Source organism: Orbicella franksi, chromosome 10 (assembly GCF_964199315.1).
Source record: "Orbicella franksi chromosome 10, jaOrbFran1.1, whole genome shotgun sequence".
Taxonomy (NCBI): Eukaryota; Metazoa; Cnidaria; class Anthozoa; order Scleractinia; family Merulinidae; genus Orbicella; species Orbicella franksi.
Genome location: NC_138154.1, coordinates 9350019 through 9368446, shown reverse-complemented (window position 1 = coordinate 9368446; position 18428 = coordinate 9350019). Strand labels below are relative to the sequence as shown.

General features: G+C 39.1%; 1 protein-coding gene and 1 pseudogene across 1 annotated transcript; both read left to right on the top strand.

Moving 5' to 3' along the window:
• Positions 1-288: 288 nt before the first annotated feature.
• On the top strand, positions 289-15168 carry LOC145501073 (histamine H2 receptor-like). Its single transcript, XM_081480635.1, has 2 exons — positions 289-510; positions 12941-15168. Exon 2 carries the CDS (start codon positions 12991-12993, stop codon positions 13873-13875), a length of 885 nt encoding a protein of 294 aa, XP_081336761.1. The 5' UTR covers positions 289-510; positions 12941-12990; the 3' UTR covers positions 13876-15168.
• Positions 15169-15986: 818 nt separating this feature from the next.
• Positions 15987-17350, top strand: LOC145501203 (uncharacterized; annotated as a pseudogene).
• The last annotated feature ends 1078 nt before the right edge of the window (positions 17351-18428 follow it).

Genomic DNA, 18428 nt, shown 5'->3' with positions numbered 1-18428 from the left:
TCAGTATTATTTTGCTAATTGCTTGAGAAAATTAAATTTAATTAAAAGTTTCCTCGAGCAACCTATCAATCACTATTGTAATATTGCGCCACAATGTTGCACACGCTTTGACTGTAAACAATTAAACAAGTGGAAAATACAAATGCTCCTGCACCATTACTGAAAAAAATTTTTGACACCAGACCAGTTTAAGCTATCAACAACAAAAGAGGCCATTCTCATTTCAGCGACGGCGTTTTTTGTATTTATGATAATGGCACGTGGTCCAACTCGTGATGTAATTAATTATCGATTTACGGTAGACCGCGGCCGAATGTGTTAAGTCTAAAAGCAACGAAATTGGGCATAAAATTCAAATTGAGCCCTATTAACTTACATGTCAGTTTCAACCAGATATGACGCATTGACTTATTCTGTAAATTGACTGATGCAACTGTCGTCTGGACCCGAAGATAAACTCAATGGAACAGCGGGAAAACTACCAGTGTAAAGGTTAACTTACATTTCAAGGTAAGAAGTAAGGAAAATCCTTCCTAAAAAAACGCGAAAAATAGAAAGTTTGGCATTTTTTGTCTGAAAGGGGCTCGGTTCAAAAGATTTGGTAAGGTCAGATTAGCACATCGGTCTTGTCGTTTGGATTATATGCTGATCGGGCTATCGTAAAACTAAAATCCTGCAAAACATAGCACCTAAAATGGCGGGAAGATATTGAATGACGGCGGTACTTATCTACAACGTTATCACAATTGATTGTTAGCTTTATACTACAACACATTTTGTCCTTCAGGGTAATATTTACATGTTAACTTCGCTTTACTCTGGGGGAGTCAGGGGTACATTCGGGCCATTCAAGACTCTCCGGCCTATTGTTAAAGAATTAAGAATATCAAGAGTTGAACGCTCTTCAGCAGATGACCTATTGTCGGTTTTACTCCGCTAGTGGGCTGCTAGATTACTTGCCGTGGGAAACAAGTATTTGCTAAATTAATTATCAAGGATTTTCTATTACTGAATGACGATGCAAAATATTGAAATTGTTTCCTTGTGCAATAGGCATTCACAAGAATACGCGTCCTACATGAAACCTTCTCGATGACCGGCAATTTTAAATATCCCGTACAAACGATCTCGTAGTTAATTTTTCGGTGAAAAAGTTCCGTTTTTCAGCAAATATGTTTCTTCATGGATGACTGAGCATATTAGCGCAAACGAAATTATGAATACGAACACTGCAGTGTCCTTCTTTTTAATTGAATTGAAATGCGAGTTCCACATGTTACCATACACCATTTGAATATAAATAAGCGTTCATCAAATCACGACACGAGCGATAGTTCAATTAAGGCATCAAAGTAGGGCGTTTTCCAGTCTTTGAATTATCATCAAAGCTTCAATGTTCAGTCGGTGAGCAAACTAATTGTGGCTAAATAATTCTGTAGTTACTTTCGCCAATAACACAACTGGTGAATTTTAGACCTTTTACTCTTTCGAACACCGTCGGAAGCGCCAGGCTGGCTTAAACTCGATTTTGGCTTGAAGCAAAGCGACAGTGTCACGAGCTGCGCATGTGCAAGATTGCTTTTCCCAAATAAACTTAAAATTCCCGTTTACAGGACATATCTAACCGCACTTTGTCCTTTTAGCGCTAAGATAAGGTAGATTTCTCAAAACTAAATTATTTTGAGGTCAGTTTGTGTTGAACAATCTTTAACTCGTTCCGTGTTTCCGGCCCCTTCGGGTCGCAGCGTCATCAAGACCACTGCTTATTGTTTCATGCAAATATTTTTTTTCTGGCATATCTCGACAGAATATACTGTATATCTCGGCAAATACTGCTACTAGAAGCTATGTTTATAATGCGGATTCTATAGTACTTATATAACGATTTAATGCTCACGATACGAAAATAGCTCACAAATCTTGCCGTATTACACTCTACCTACTGCTGAATTGCAACACAGTCCACGCATCTTTCAAATTCGTAGTACTAGCCGTCTCATGTAAATACATTTTTTTCTCTTATAAATCTGCCACAGATTTCTAACTTTTATACGCCATATGAAAGCTAACTGTACCCGGATTCGAGCGTAACAACTCATGCCGTACTTCACTCTAGTTACTGTCGCAAACACAGCACGATCCAAGCGTCTTTCAAATTCACAATGCTAACCGTCTCGTGTAAATATTTTTTTTTTCCAATAATTCTCCACAGATTTCTAAGTTTTATACGCCATATCAAAGCTAACTGAACGCAGATTTCGGAGAACGCGACGATTTAAGAGTAAGTGTCAGTAAAAGTCAGATGTGATCATCAAAATCGCTGTCTCAGCCAAAAAATCGATTTCGCTCATACTTTCTATATTGATAGACCCTTGTGCCAAAGTAAACAAAACAAGGTTAGTTAGTTCTAATATTCATTTTTGTGAGAGTAGTTAAATGAAAAATAGGTCCGCAAAGCGTACCTGTGCGGGCTTAGATTTAGTTTTATTTCATTCAGTTGGAGTGCTATTTTCGAACGTCAGTATTCGGGAGTTAAAGTACTACAAGTGAATAGGCCATCACAAGAAAGATAAAGGTATAAATTTGAATAAATAAAGTAATATTGAATATTAGGTATTAACATAGGCGAGTTGTTATTAATTTTATCAAAGACTGTTTCCAGATGTCAAATTAACTTGTACATGTACTGTCAAGAGGGTTTGCTGCAATCTGTAAGCCAGTTACCTAATAAAGTCAGCAACTGAGAATTCAACAGTTGGTCCCAAATTGACACCTTGTCAATGGTGTCGATTCCACTGCTTCTGAATACGTTTTGTCATGACTGGAAAAGAAATGTTGTCACGTGAAATAAGAATAATCAATTTGCATACAGGATGTAGGGTCTTTTGTTGATTGCCAATTTTAAGATGATGCAAAATGTGGTAAAATGTTACTGTAAATGCGATAAAAACAATATAAAAAACATATTGTTTATATAGTTTGCATTATTCTTTTGATACATGTAGATCCTTTTGATGTTAAAAGTATATGTTGATGATTGACTAGTAGTTTGCGTAATAATTTCTGGATAGAAGAGTGCATTCATGTTTGTTTCTGGATTCAATATTAATCTTCAAGTGGCTGTTAGCATACAGTTGTATAAAGAGTTGTGTAACAGAACTTCCAACAACTCACATGAAAAGTATACAGTACAGGTTTATCAGCTGGAACTTGATAAAAAGTCATTGCTACATGATAAGCATCAAAATTATTTCTAAAAGAGTGTTCCACATTGCTCAGTGTGCTTCACTCTGGTTCACCAGGTTCTTATGCTCACATGACCTGGTACAGATGTCTCTTATTGTAGGTGTTATAATTGTCTTGTCAAACCCAATACTGCCTTAATCGGTTGGATCTGTTTTAAAATACAAAAAGATAATAACATTTTTTTTATCATGCTATTCACAGTGGGAAGTTACTTAATTAAATGTTATTTGAACACAGTGTAACTGTTATCAGCTTTTTTAGGAGAATTTCTTCTACACACATTCATTCACTGTAATCACATTCCTGGTCGTGTTGAACTTGTTGCATATCAGCTTGACAACCACAAATCAAGGCATGTGCAGTACACCTTTCATTTTGAAAGGACCAGTCCATGTTTGTGAGCAAGGCAATTGCAAATATAATAGGTTTTTAAGCTCTTCAACGCTGACCAAAGTGTATCTCCCAAATGAAAGGAGTATCCCATGCAAACATCTCTCGTGAAAACACGGGCTTAATTAAATAAAGTGCTTTTAACTGGTTCAAAGACGAGATAAATTGATAGCAAGAACTAACATCTAATTAGGATTTATAACGCAACTAAAGGGAAGCGCGCGCTTGTTTTCAAAACAATGGCCCACGTCTCTTCTTCCAGAAATGTGGAGCTGTCTTCACAGTTGCCTGGAGATGAGACAGAAATTCCATCCTTTGACTTATTTGGGAGCATTTTTTCGAGCCACCTGCAAAGAGATTCGCAAGTTTAAGCGAAAGCGAACTTGAAGAACTTGTAAGTGAGCGACAGTCAAAAAAGACGAAAGTCACAAACTGGTCTTTGTCAACATTTAAAGGTAAACAAATAGTTATTAAAGCTCAGTTGGCACTCATTAATAGGCTTTACCATACAAATAAAACGAAATTAAAAATTTAAGACTTGGGCAGGGGTCGCACTAACAGGATCGATGTTTCCATTGAACATAAATTCTGTCATGACGTGCTCGTGACATGTGCGACTGTTATGTCGCGATCAGACATAGTTATGGCCGCGACACCTTAAGATCAAGGAGACCGAGTCCTGCCCCGAGGCAGGTCATATTTTGCCTAATGACCTTAAAAAATAATTTTTTTTTCTTCTGTTGCAATGTCAATCAAGTATAAAATTCTGCAATGAATTAGATTTCACCAGGGGGTGGGGAGTGGGGCTGGCAGCTACCTTTGATCTCGCCGCTTTTCTGGTTTCTATGACTGCCCCAGTAAAGAAATCATAGCGAACATGCGCTTAACGCGAACATACCGCAACATGTTTCGCCGCCATTTCTGTTCAGGATTTGACTTCGATTCAATAATTTCTTTTTTCGCTGGTAATACTTTTTAGTAACAGCTCTGCGGGAGGCGTGGTGGCCTCATGGTTAGTGCGCTCGTCTCCGGATCGAGCGGTCCGGGTTCGAGCCCTGGCCGAGGACATTGCGTTGTGTTCTTAGGCAAGACACTTTACTCTCACAGTGCCTCTCTCCACCCAGGTGTATAAATGGGTACCGGCGAACTTAATGCTGGGGGTAACCTTGCGATGGACTAGCATCCCATCCAGGGGGGAGTAGAAATACTCCTAGTCGCTTCATGCTACAGAAACCGGGATAAGCTCCGGCCTGATGGGCCACTTAGCTCGCATGCAGACTTTACCTAACAGCTCTTTGTGTCAGATTGGCGACCAGTGCCTGGCTGATATTTTCCTGCTGAGCGCGTTAAATGTCACATTCTTGCTTGGTGGATCAGGAGGATAACTATTATAGGCTGCTTTTATTTTGCTGTGGAAATTTTAAAGTTCATTACCTCCCATCTTCTCACCGACGAAAATAAATTTTCTTTGCAATTATTCTTCTCTAATTTCTGAGGAAATTAACGATGTCGATCTGTTTCATGTCTGCCATCTTATATCGCGAAGCCTCCAAATGTAAGTCTTTGAAATATTTCCCAACTGTTCAGAGTTGTATATTTAAACTTGAGCTTACATTAAATAGGCTTTTCTATCTATAGTTTTGTCCGTCCTAATTTTCTTATGAAACATCGTATTTACTTTATGATTTCCCTGTAATATGTAGAGTTTGAAGACTTTCTACGAGGAGTACGGCTGATTTAAATCATGAAACTTGAAGCCAGTTACAGATCACTCAACAACACTGAAAATAGCTACTAGATTTGCATGTTTCAATGATGCAGTGATAGTAAAGGTTTTGGAAACCTCCATTTCTTACTGTTCAGTACCAGTTTGAACTCTCAAATGTCAGCTGCAAATGTGAAATGTTTTTCCTGCTTAGGCAGTTCTGCATGGGAAGGCCCAAAATGGAATAATTTGCAGGGCACAGACTCAATGTGAACTTTTACCAGGTTGACGTATTTCATTTACAAGCTATTTACAATTTCTCGACCCGTGGAAATAAAGAAAGAAGCTTCTGCTTGTATGCTTTGGTATAATTTGTAATGGTGATAAGCATCAGTTTTATTTGTGTGGTGGAGGAAAACTCTGTCATACTTCTGGTTATCAAAATAGGGCTGCCATACACTCATCTGCAAAGTGAGATATGAAATAGACCCAGAAAAGGCAAATGAGCCATGTCACCTGTATGGGTGTGCTAGCTAGTGATGAGGTAGACAGGCAAAATGGTCATTTATCCAGACTGACTCTAACTTGGACAAACCTGAGTCAACAGAACCTCCAGGCTCCAAGGCTTTGGAGAATAACAAGAAGTTGTATCAAGTGCAAGAGATGTTCGTTTTATTCCCCTAAGGCAAAGAGATGAGTAAGGTTGTTTTTACATCAAATTTGGCCTTAAGTGTTGCCTGTCAGTGGCTAGTTCCTTAATGAAAGGATAGTTAAATAAGGCAATAAGGAAGGCTAAAGTAAAGTTAGATAAATGCAGTCTTTAAAAGTATTTGTCTCAAATGGCAATTCTTGGTGCAACAGAGGAGCATGAACTGTTCAACTTGAAAACGGTTTCAGAGGCAGCAACAAAATTGGTGTCAGGGACTACAGAAAGGGCAACAACTGATGAGTTAGTAAAGTCAAACTTCCAGCACAATCTTTATCACAAATGCTTGATTGGGCCCATTATTTAAGCAGTAGAGTCCAGAAGATCAAAACAAAAGTTTGAGGATGATTATGAAAAACCAAAAACATAAATCATTACTTTCAAATATGGACCAAACAGATGGTGATGGTTCTCAACTTCTGCCGAGGGACCTATTCAGTATTCACTTTGATAAATAATACCAGATGCATGCCTGCAAGTCTGAAACTGACACAGACCTCTTGTCTTTAGGTGAGAGGCAAAATCCTTAACCTTAACGTAACAGAAAAGCGCTGCACCTACCAGTACTGTACTCACTATGAAACGTGCTATAACTCTGTAAAATTCTGTCAGTTAATTAAGATAAGTGCAAACAGAAGGGTCGCAAAGCTGTTCAAAAAGGCAACCCTTACCAACATGGAGTCAAGAAATACCGAAATACTTTGGTTTATCCCGTCGATATTACATCACTACACACACACAAAAAAAAATGCGCGAATGAAATATTACACCGTGATGACTGCAATCTGTCTCACACTGAAATAAACATCCACATTGCTTCGTAGTGGAGTTCCCGCTCGCAAGTTTACAGTGAAATATTTATCCCCGCCTCCTCAAAATGTGCAGAATTTAGATGTAGGGCAACTGGAACTTTTCCTTAGATGTTTGTACGTGAAACAAGCAAAACGTATACAAAACTTCCGCTTACGCATGTCCGCCATGTTTCTTTCCCACGAAACCAGTAATTAGTCTCGCTCGGCCAAATTTCTTAACTCGGGCGATCATAGAAACTCGGTTCCAGGCCTCGTTGCCAGCCCCCTAGATTTTACAACACAAGCACGCCTTGTGTACAGAGCTCTTCCTTCGACCTCAACATTTTTCCATTTGTCACAAAACGTTAACAGTTGTAATTCTTCAGTATGGCCAGCCATTTTAATCCGTACAAATCTCAACGCATTCAGTTTTCACAGTATAGTGGAAATGACTCGCAGGCGATTTATTTTCAGCAGCAAAACTCACAGCCACAAGCTGCTTCGTGGTTACCTCCGAATCTAGAGCAGCGTTCTGTTTCACAAAAGAGGCATATTCGGCAGAGAAAACGTCTCAAAAGTTTAAGTCTAGCCAGGGAAAGCAATGGTGCTTTGACGATGAGAAAGTGCTTTGCAGCCGTTTGGGCCGATGATATAATAATTATCAGAATGGTATCATATATCTTGAATGTCTATTGAAGTTCTACTGACGTTTGACTTTTGACGTTTGACGTTGACGTTGACGTTTGCTGGCAGATTTCCTATTGAACAGACCGAAAAATAGAAATTTGATGAATATCAATAATTAAATGTCGTCTGGAGACCACAACAAAAGCGGAAAAACAGAACCATATTTACCGGCCAAAACGTTCACCTTAAATTCAGGGATAAGTTGTATTAGCCGATTTTCGAGTTAAGGGGAAAGTGATTTTTATTTTCCAGCCAGAAATGGAAAATATAAACTTTGGGATGTTTTTACCGAACAAAGACCTCTGTTCCTGATAGAAAGAGGAGACAAAAACGGGTTTAGCACAACTGTCGATTCCGCGAGATTAAGTCATTTGGTGATAGATGCTAGCAAAACTTTCAAAATGACGAGAGAATATTAAGCCACTCAACAAGGGAAGACATTCTAGTAAGATGCATCTGATCCATCACAAAAAAAGACTGAAAAACGTGCCACCCGTTGCTTTCACTTTTGTGCTGTCCATATTCAACTCTTGCAAGTTCCCGAAATTAAAGCACCGTTTGACAGCGATTAAAACGACGTCATAAAAATTGGGATTTATGTTCACTTAATTGTAGTTCAATTCCCAAGTCTTGTCAGGGATAAAGCGTATGAGGGGCAATTATAAGCTCTCACCTCTGTAATGGCATATTTTGTCGGTTTCACTATGACAGATGATCGGAACTATACTTCGAACGAGGGAAACATTTTTTGTAATAATAACCGAACCATTTGAAGAACATTACATTTCATAGAACCATTAACCGCGAAGTTAGTTTATTGACGATGGTTTGTAGGTTTACTGCGCCTTTCAATAACATGCGGACTCTAAAATTCAAAGCTCAACCGACAAATGCGTTTTTCGCTACCGCCAATCAGATGTTTGGTGTCTCCTCTTAGCTTCCGACTACTGCCGAGCACTATTTCGTTGTCTGAACTGTGCTCAGCGATTTGATTACCGCGCGCTCAGCAGTAGTCGGAAGCTGGGAGGAGCCGCCGAACATGATTGACGGTAGCGAAAAACGCATTTGTCGGTTGAGCCTTGAATTTTAGAGTCCGCATATTATTGAAAGGCGCAGAAAAGCTTTTTGTCGCGGGGGAAAAATTAACATCAGAGTTAAAAGTTGTCCTCCACTTCTTTGGTTTCAATTAACTCACTTAGCCGCTCGTCGCTTCATCCGGGACTTGGTCGACCCTAGCCCAGTTCTCTTACAAATTCGGCTTTCTAATAAATTATTTTAAACCAGTGACAGTTGGCATCGTCCACCGTCTACATTGAAAAAAGGTTTGTAGATTTTGAGGTAAATAACTGTTTAATGACGTTTTTCCCTTTTCTTGTGCGAAAGAGGATATAAATTTAAAACAGTATAACATTAACATGGCATTCAGCCTAACCGTCTGGCCATATTGAAAATTCTGGATAAATCGGAATATTTTACAACGTCAATTAACTGCCGACTCAAGAGCGAAACTGCTCCTTTCTTAAGTAAATGTGCTTATTTTAATGGCATTTTATCACAAAAGAAAAGGTAAAAATCTTTGTCATTCGGGACAAAACGTGCGTTTTTGTAAGCTGATGAAGTTTGTTCACTTCTTCTCGAGAGGCCATCATTCATTTGGTTTGAATGTAAAATGTTCCATTTTTTTCAAATCACCTGCACCATTGCAAACTGTCGCAACGTTACTCATCAGTATATACCAAACCGGCGGATTTGATATTGTCATTCTGATTGGCCTACTCAAACTAGGGATACCGTGTGCTATCGACCTTTCAGCTCCCGAGAGTTGAAAGCAAAATAGCTTCCCGGTTCGCTACTTACACATGTACAGAAGAAGACATTTTGGCAGCTAATGAAGCAGCTGTTTTAAGATTTACATTTCTGCATACATTTAATAATAAAATGGACATTTTCATTCGTGCTTATGCCCCGAAATTCCGGATTGCGTAGGTTATATAAGTATGTTTTCTAATTTGAATTGTTAAAAAAACAAGGAGTTATCACGTACAATGTATTCTAATTTACATTATCCGCTTGCCCTGATTCGGGCATTTAAAAACATATACGCAATCCGGTAAGTCTGATCAAAATTTTGACCCTGCTGCCTCCCCTTCGGCGACGTGATACACAGCTACAGTGCTTTCGCACCCAGTCGCTCATTGCCTCGGCCACGATCAGTTCACATAAATAGAGAGCTTAATATTTTACCTTCGAATTTTGCAATTCTCTAGATCTGTTTTGCGCGCCCATTGGTCTCAGAACTTGCTCAGGCTAAATGTGCAACGCCAGCGTTCAATTTTAGATGAAAATACAAAAAACTAGCCGCGGTCGTTCGTGTTCTCAAAAATACGCAGAACTTGGTCAATTTAAGTTGTTGTTGTACAAAAGACGGCAAAGAAATGAACAGAGATTTATAACGCGCGTGCACAGCCATTGTTCTACTAATTAAGCCTTTTGTTTGATGGCGTTCTCGTTGCTGATGCCATCGCGGTTCGCTTAAGCTCTCCAATAAGTGAGACTATGAGCGGTATAATTAATGAACAAATATGCTAAATTTAACAATTATTCTTTGAAATAGACGTGAATAGTGGCAGAATATTAACCGAGCTACGAAGCGGTGGGGCAAATATTCTGCCGCTATTCACCGCGATTGAAAAGAACTATTGTTTTAATATATACACAGGAAGTGATCTCAAAAACAGACGAAAAGGAAACCATTAAAAGTCATTTTAATTGACCGCTCAATTCATGCGTGGAAAACGTGCAAAACTATTTACAGAATTTTCAAACATGGTAAATCTAGTTAACCTTCGATAAAATCCTCAATCGACAATCTCACAAAATGGTTTTTTAACACCGTGCAAATCAGCAATCTTAATCGAAAGCACCGTACAATGAAAGTTTCCATTTTCACTTGAAATGAAAATTAAAAGGGTAGTTTGGGGAAGGATCAACCTCAAAAATTTTGCTTTGTGCGCAGGACTATGGTGAAAATTGCATGTTTTCTCACACAACGACATGGAGGTGCTGCGTTGAATAGCACTTGATGCTTCTACCGATGAACCCTGCGTTGTTCATTTTTGCCATTGCCGGGTGAGGAGCGACTTGGCGGTCGGATTTACTAAATTGACGAAATATGTAAATGCCAAGGACATGTCCTGAAACAGCTCGGAAGTCGATTGTCAGGAAATTTTTCTCTCCTTTGAAAACTTTCAGGCCAGATTTCATAGCCTTCTTTGTATTTTCTTGTACAGCAACTTCTTGCATTCTCACGATTTCAGATTCAGAACTGGTGAAACGCGAATTTACACCGCCCATTTTGTTTTTGTTTGAATCACGCATTATTCACTCCGTAGAGGGTGAGTAATGCTTATAAGTATCACCCAACTGGTGGACTAATGCAAATCCTGCATTTTAATTGGCTGCAATTATTGGAAATTGAAAGTGGCACAATCGAGCACGACCCTTTGTTTCGTTTTATTCCCAAATAAATGTTTCTTCAATTTGCATTTGTTTACTTCATTATCGCCTTTTCGGTCCGACTAGTTGGGTGATACTAAAACAATTAGACCCTTCGCCCTCGAGGGCCACGGGTCAATAGCTCATTCGGCTTCGCCTCATGGGCTATTGACCCGTAACCCTTGCGGGCTAGGGTGTAAGTGTTAATTAGTCACAAATAGCGAGCCAATAGCACCAAGATTACTGAGTGTGTATACACTAAAATGGAATATCTAACAGAACGATTTTCAAAGCGACGGTACCTTAAACCTCCTTCGGAAGGAATGTTGCTGGAGGAACTATTAACAAATGCCTTCAAAGGTTTCATCTGCCCGCAAGAAAACACGAAGTCAATTTCTACAACACTTGCCGTAATTCGGTAATTTACATCAGTGGGAACTTTCCGAACAATGAAATAATCAATGTCGAGGAAAATGTAAAATAAATCAATAAACTTGACCTCATTCCAGATAGGATAGTGGCCGGTCTCGTGGGTGTGTTCAGAAACGGCGGAGGTCTGGGTACGGGCGAGTCGTATATCCCTGTCGTGTTCTTTGATCCTCTCTTGCATAGATCTCCCTGTTTCTCCGATGTAGACTTTGCCGCACTCACAGGGAATCCTGTAGACAACACCATCTTGTTTAGCCGGTTTGACGGTTTCCTTTGGTCGCACTAAGTGTGACCGAAGTGTCGTGTCGGACTTGAAGACGGTGCGAGTGCCTTATTGTTCTAGGCAGCGGCGGAGAGATTCCGAAACTCCGTGGACATAAGGTCACGTGACCAAACCATCAGTAATCGCTGGAGAGAAGAAACATCTGTCATCTGTACTTGTTTCTAACGGATATTCCTCCTCGTTTGTACAGAAGATCACAAAGGCACGAACAACCCCAAGAAGAGAGCCCGTCGCGGAATTTAAATCAACCGCCGTTTTACCTTATGTCCAAAGAGTTTCGAAGTCTCTCCGCCGCTGCCTAGAACAACAAGGCACTCGCACCGTCTTCAAGTCCGACACGACACTTCGGTCACTCTTAGTGCGACCAAAGGACACCGTCAAACCGGCTAAACAAGATGGTGTTGTCTACAGGATTCCCTGTGAGTGCGGCAAAGTCTACATCGGAGAAACAGGGAGATCTATGCAAGAGAGGATCAAAAAACACGACAGGGATATACGACTCGCCCGTACCCAGACCTCCGCCGTTTCTGAACATACCCACGAGACCGGCCACTATCCTATCTGGAATGAGGTCAAGTTTATTGATCGAGATCCTCACTGGTACACACGTAGGATCAAGGAAGCTATTCACATAAGACTTCATCCTAATAACATCAACAGGGATAGTGGAATTGAAATTCCTGAAGCATGGATGCCCACGATCAAAAAACACAACAACAGGAGAACGGTACAACAGCGGACCACTGAGGGAACAGCTACTCGTCGGAACAATGGAACAATAGGAGGATCGAAATGCACCAATCACAGCCAACCTTTGTGATATAAATGATACCGTGCAATCAGTCGACCTTATCGCCTGAAGAAGACTAGCAGTAAGCAGTCGAAACGCCGCGATCTACATCTAAAGTGACTACATGGTGTGACAAACGATAATACATTTTATTAATGAAATAATCTTTCGAAACATCAGTGAATTAATCGCTTTTTCTGTTGTGTTTTACCGTTTTGTAATTTCCCTAAAGTTTGAGTTTTTTGTTGACCACTTGATGAATCATGTGACTTTTTTACAATTACACTATTTGAGGGTGAATGTACTTGCGAAAGACTTCTTGCGGTCTGCTAAGTCATTTTTGCGTTTTTCGAATTTACATGTTGGAGTCCTAACTCTGAACTACTAGTGAGTCATTCTTTTTTTATTTGATCTCTAGCTGGTCTGGAGTATTAACAAAGAGAAGACTATTCCCTTTCTTTCATACAAATGGCTACTGCAAAAGAGGACATAGCAGGAGACTGGTTTGCAGCCCTTATCACTGAATCTGTGGTAATATTGATAATCAATGCCATCACCATCACCGCCTTTGCAAGAACCCGCCAGCTACGAAAGCGCGGTACGTACCTCATAATAAACCTGACTGTGGCTGATCTACTGGTGGGTGCCGTGACGGGACCTTTGTTAGTGTACTTGTCCTACAAGGATAAAGAAAACAACGGGTTCACATGGCCAGGAATTATCATCTGGACCTTTGAGTTCACCTTTGTAATAGCTTCCCAAGTGAATCTCTTCTTGATATCGTTAGAGCGGCTACATGCAACACTCTTTCCCTTCAGGCATTGCCTGATCTCGGAATGCGTTTACTTTAAAATCATCGTCGGTAGCTGGCTGATAAATTTCCTTTTGGGTTCACTCATGGCTGGCTTGTATTTGAAGGAATCAAATGGAGGACCGTACGTATGGGCATCATTCAATGTTTTCACCCTTTTTGTCATCGCAATCTCTTATATCGTTATTTCTGTTAAAGTTCAAAGAAGCCCTCCTTCACAACATCGTGGCTCAACTGCCAAAGAAAGGAAATTATCAGTAACATTATTGGTAGTCACTGGAGTTTCCGTTCTCACTATTTTGCCCAGTGCTATTTACAATTCCATGCCAGTCGATCTACGGAACGAGTTGTCGAGTGCGTTAAGGCTTCTTGAAATCCATTATGCGCTAACTGTGATCTATTTCGCAAGTTCCATGGTCAATCCTCTTATTTATGCCATTAGAATGCACGAGTTTAGAAGAGCCTTACGAAACCTTGTTTCCAAAAGTAGGGAGCCCACCAGAGACCATCCTTTAAAGCCTCGAGCCCGTGCTGTGCCGTAAACTGTAAACAACAGACAAGACGAGCTAAAACCTTTCCACGTCACTCAAACTATATTGACGATATGAACTTTTCCCAACATTGGAGAAAATATTCCAAGCAAAGACAGAGATATAAAAATTGAGCCACGCCAATAAAGGACAAATCTACTTGCTTCTGCTCCTTGGAAGGAATCTGGCGTTTTTCCAGCAAAAATTCTGAACACTGAACTGAACTAATCTTTTCGATAGGTCAACAAATCAACCACTTCAGTTTTCCCCTGTGTTTCATCGTTTGGTCTAAAGATGACAGAGTTAGGAATTGGAATTTTTTGTTGATAATGAGATATGATCATGATGTAGAAACTTTTAACACGTACTGTGTGCTTCACAAATAGTACGTGTCTTGACCATGCTACGCTCGGTCCGGCACTTTCATTACCTCAGGCCAATGTCATCAGTGCAGCAGTAAATAAGATGATTTAATTTGCGCATAAAGGCAATGATGTTTTGTGGTTAACTCGTAGAGCATATTGAGGATATAACAATGAATATAAAATTAAGATAGAAATCAATTAAGATAAAAATTAAGCTTTTGACAAAAAAGGGGTTTTATCGACGACAAAAGGTAGCGTCCCTTTTAACTATTTTACCGCCTCCGCCTCTTCCCAATCTCCTTTGTAATTGGTCGGGAGGCCAAGAAACGGCAGAGAATGTGGAGACTGGGGTTAAGCGGAGAAATAGACCCACAACTCCACGCGCACCTTGCCGCTCCAAAATGGCCATAAAACGATTGGCGATGGTGCATTTTCTGCTTAGGATCACTGACAGCTGGGCCATCCTGTGGTTTTATTATTGATTGTCTCATTTCAGATCGCCATCGAAACTCTGCTGTGGGCTAGCAATCGGCGGGAAATTTTATTTAAGATTCCAAACTAAGCCAAATTAAATTCAGAAACTAAAAGTTGATGTTTTCGGTAATATAGGTTGATTCTCTGCTGACAGACTAAAACATAAAGAAAATTCATGTATGCAAATCAATGTCATCTGGTGCCCAGAACAATAGCGGAAAAGTAGCCGGATATTTACCAGCCTGAAGTTTCACTTTATTAAATCCTGAGGGAAGTTGCGTAGTGAAGAAAAGAGGTAAGTGAAAGTCTTCCACCAGGAAAGAAGAATTAAAAAAGAAGCCCACGTAAGAATGTTTTGCCGAACAGACGCCTCTGTTCGCAAGGGCAGTTGACATAAACACATAAAGCACATCTGTGGCTTCTTCAAACACTTTGTCAAACACTTTCGTTGTAAAACTTATGTGATCCTTCCTGATAAAAACAAAGTAAAAACGTCTGTAAAAAAGTGTCACCCATTTATTCTGCGTTAGTCAACTAGTCATACTCAACTAGTCTGAAAAATAATTGGAAAACAAAATACGAAGAATACTGCATTTTTTGAAATCACTTTTTATAAAGCTGGTTTATTAACGTTTTTTCTTCTTCTTGCGCGTCCGAAAATGGCAGTTTTAAGCAACATATCCTACATGTGGCTTTCCGACTGACCGCCGTGCCATGTTGTAAATTTACGATAATACGGAATATTCTTAAAATTCAGTTAACTTTGCCGGAGAAACATCTCCCTCTTTTAGCATTATAGTATTCATATTAATCAGATCACAAAACGTTGATTTAAAACATTGATGATCATTTCTTTAGTTAAATGAGATGAAACGCAGCTTTTTCGCAATTTGATAAAGTTTGTTGTTCCATTATTCGTGATAAGCCATTATTCATTCGGTATAAAGCAGTCTGGATTTTTCTTTATCACCTGCAAAATTCTAAATTGTCACAACATGGGAGTTATAAAGCGCTTTTAATCCTTGCAAAGTGCATCTGTTACAACTAAATAAATTAAGTTTAATTTGTTTGGAGTCATAGATAACGTTAAGGTAAATAAAAGAAATTCATGATCATTCGTAAAAAAAAAAGTAGAAATACTGAGAAAGCGTACATAAAATCAACATAAATTTATCTAATCGTCATGTAAACTAAAGATAGTTAGTCTTTATTAATATTACTATTATTATCATTATCATTATCATTATCATTATTATTATCATTATTATATTCGTAGCTGTACTGGAATACTAACAAGACAAAGACTATTACATTTCGTTCACAGAAATGACTAGTGAAGATTCTCCTGTAAAACGAGACACGAACTGGTTTCCAGTCCTAATCACTGAGTCTCTTGTGATATCGATTATCAATGCTGTGACTATCACTGCCTTTGAGAGGATTCGCCATCTACGCAAGCGCAGTACGTACTTCATAATAAACCTGACTGTGGCTGATCTATCGTTGGGCGCCGTTGTAGGACCACTGAACGTGTACCACAAGGGTGGAGGGAAACACCACTTCTCAGCGGCTACATGCAACACTTTTTCCTTTTAAGCATTCTTTAATCAGAAATTGGGTTTATTTTAAATTTATGATAGGTAGCTGGTTTATAACTTTACTTTTGGGTTCGCTCATGGCCGGCTTGCATTTTAAACAACCAGACACAGCATTTGCCCACGCTTGGGCATCATTTTGTGCTGTCACTTTCCTTGTTCCATTATTCAGTCTCTTATCTCATTATTCTTTTAAATGTTCGAAAAAGCCCTCATTTACAAAATTTTGGTGTATTACGAACTGAAAAGAAACTATCAACAACATTATTCATAGTCACTGGGGTTTCTGTTCTGACCATTCTCCCCTGGACTATTTAGAAATCCATTCCTAAGGACATACAGCAGAAATGGGACAAGGCAACAAGTGTTCACATCTATGATATGCTGGCAGTGATTTACTTTGCTAATTCCATAGTGAATCCTCTTGTATACGCCATACGAACGCTGGAATTTAGAAAAGCGTTAGAAAACCTTTCATCACGTCAGAGACAGGCTGAGCAACGACGTCAGACAACAGCCAAAAGGAAAAGAGCTCGTCGCTCACAACCTCACACTATGTTGTAAACTCTAAACAAGACTGGAAAAGACGCATACGAGTTAAAAGCTATTTTTGCTGGTTACTGGAACCACGTTGATATTGTCAACTTTCCAGTCAGTAGAATTAAATTCTCCAGACGAACTGACACAAGGGAACAACAAATACAATCCAAGCAACTTGCATGATCATCTTTCTGCCTGTGTGTCTTGGGTAGAAAGTGCCTCTCCTTTGTGACCTGGAAAAAGTGGCAAGGTGCAGTTGGATTTTCTCAGTCTACGAACACAAATTAGGAAAGTCATTAGTTTAGTTAGTAAGTAAACTTTTATTCCCTGGTCTCCGGCGGTACCCAGCTATCCGCAAATATCATAATTTTCCCTGATTAGAGATGATAAAAAATATGAAAAAAGGAATAGGACCCTAACTTGAAAGAGTTACTATCGATTGTAGTTTCCTTATTTTGTTTTGATCTCCAATTATGCCTGTCTCAGTCTATTTTAAACAGTATTCGAGTAGCTTCAAATAAGAGTGGGCAGTTGTTGTACATTTGCTTCAGTTAGAAACTAGGAGTTCCCATTTCTTAATAATAAAAATCATCAGTATTTATAAACTTTTGACAAATTAGAGATCTTTGAACATCAATATGTTGTCTGAAAAAGTGTTAAGCTTGAAATTGTTTCCACAACTTAGTAGATAGATACCAGAAGAGCTGTTATCTCAAAATAGAAAATTTAACCAGTTTTAAAAAGAACGGTTTATTTAGAATAAGGATAATTAGACTTAGTATCATGAAAATAATGCTATGATTTGCAATTAACCCGTTGATGTTATTAAAGATAAAAAATGTAACTGTCAATTGAGAATTGATACATGGGCTTTAAAAATGACATTGCTTCTGAAGACTCTTCTCCATGACTTAAAAAAAACATTTTTATTTAATATCAATCGTTAAGTTATACTTAACCAAAACAGTACAGCAATAAATGCAAACTGACGACAAGCTGCTTGGGCACATTCATCATAACCATCCTGTATCTATTTCCCCCCCCCCCCGACCCCCGACTGTGTATATATGATCTTTCCGTTCCATTTCCGTCTCCCTAATATCTAGAATATAGAATTAAAACCTAGACTACAAATATACTTCAGTATCGATCTGAAAGTCTTTCCCATCGTTGGGTTGAGATCGATGATACGGATCCTGGATTCTAAAACTGGTACATATAATTATATATATATATATATATATATATGGGGGGGGGGGGGTGCAGATTCTATGGAGTTTAACATATTTTCACCCGATGATCCCGTCGATGAGCTCACACTTATCAAAGATCGAGGTGATCCGCATTCATTGAGGTCTAAGTTATGGCAAAAGGAGGAGGGCACGAGAGTTTCCTGAAACTTGTGTTAAGATCTCTGGTTACCTGTGACCTGGATACGAAGGTAATGCTCTGAGCTTTTTCTCTCCAGTCTATGCTTAGATACAAAGGGTCCTTTTTTCTTTTGATTTTATTAATTTTCATTGGTTGAAGTTGTTTACAAAAATTATGATAGTAAAAAAAAAAACGGCTGTATATAATAAATTACATAGGT

What these genes read in the sequence shown, in the direction of transcription:
- LOC145501073 (XM_081480635.1), top strand. Translation starts at nt 12,991, where the DNA reads ATGGCTACTGCAAAAGAGGACATAGCAGGAGACTGGTTTGCAGCCCTT.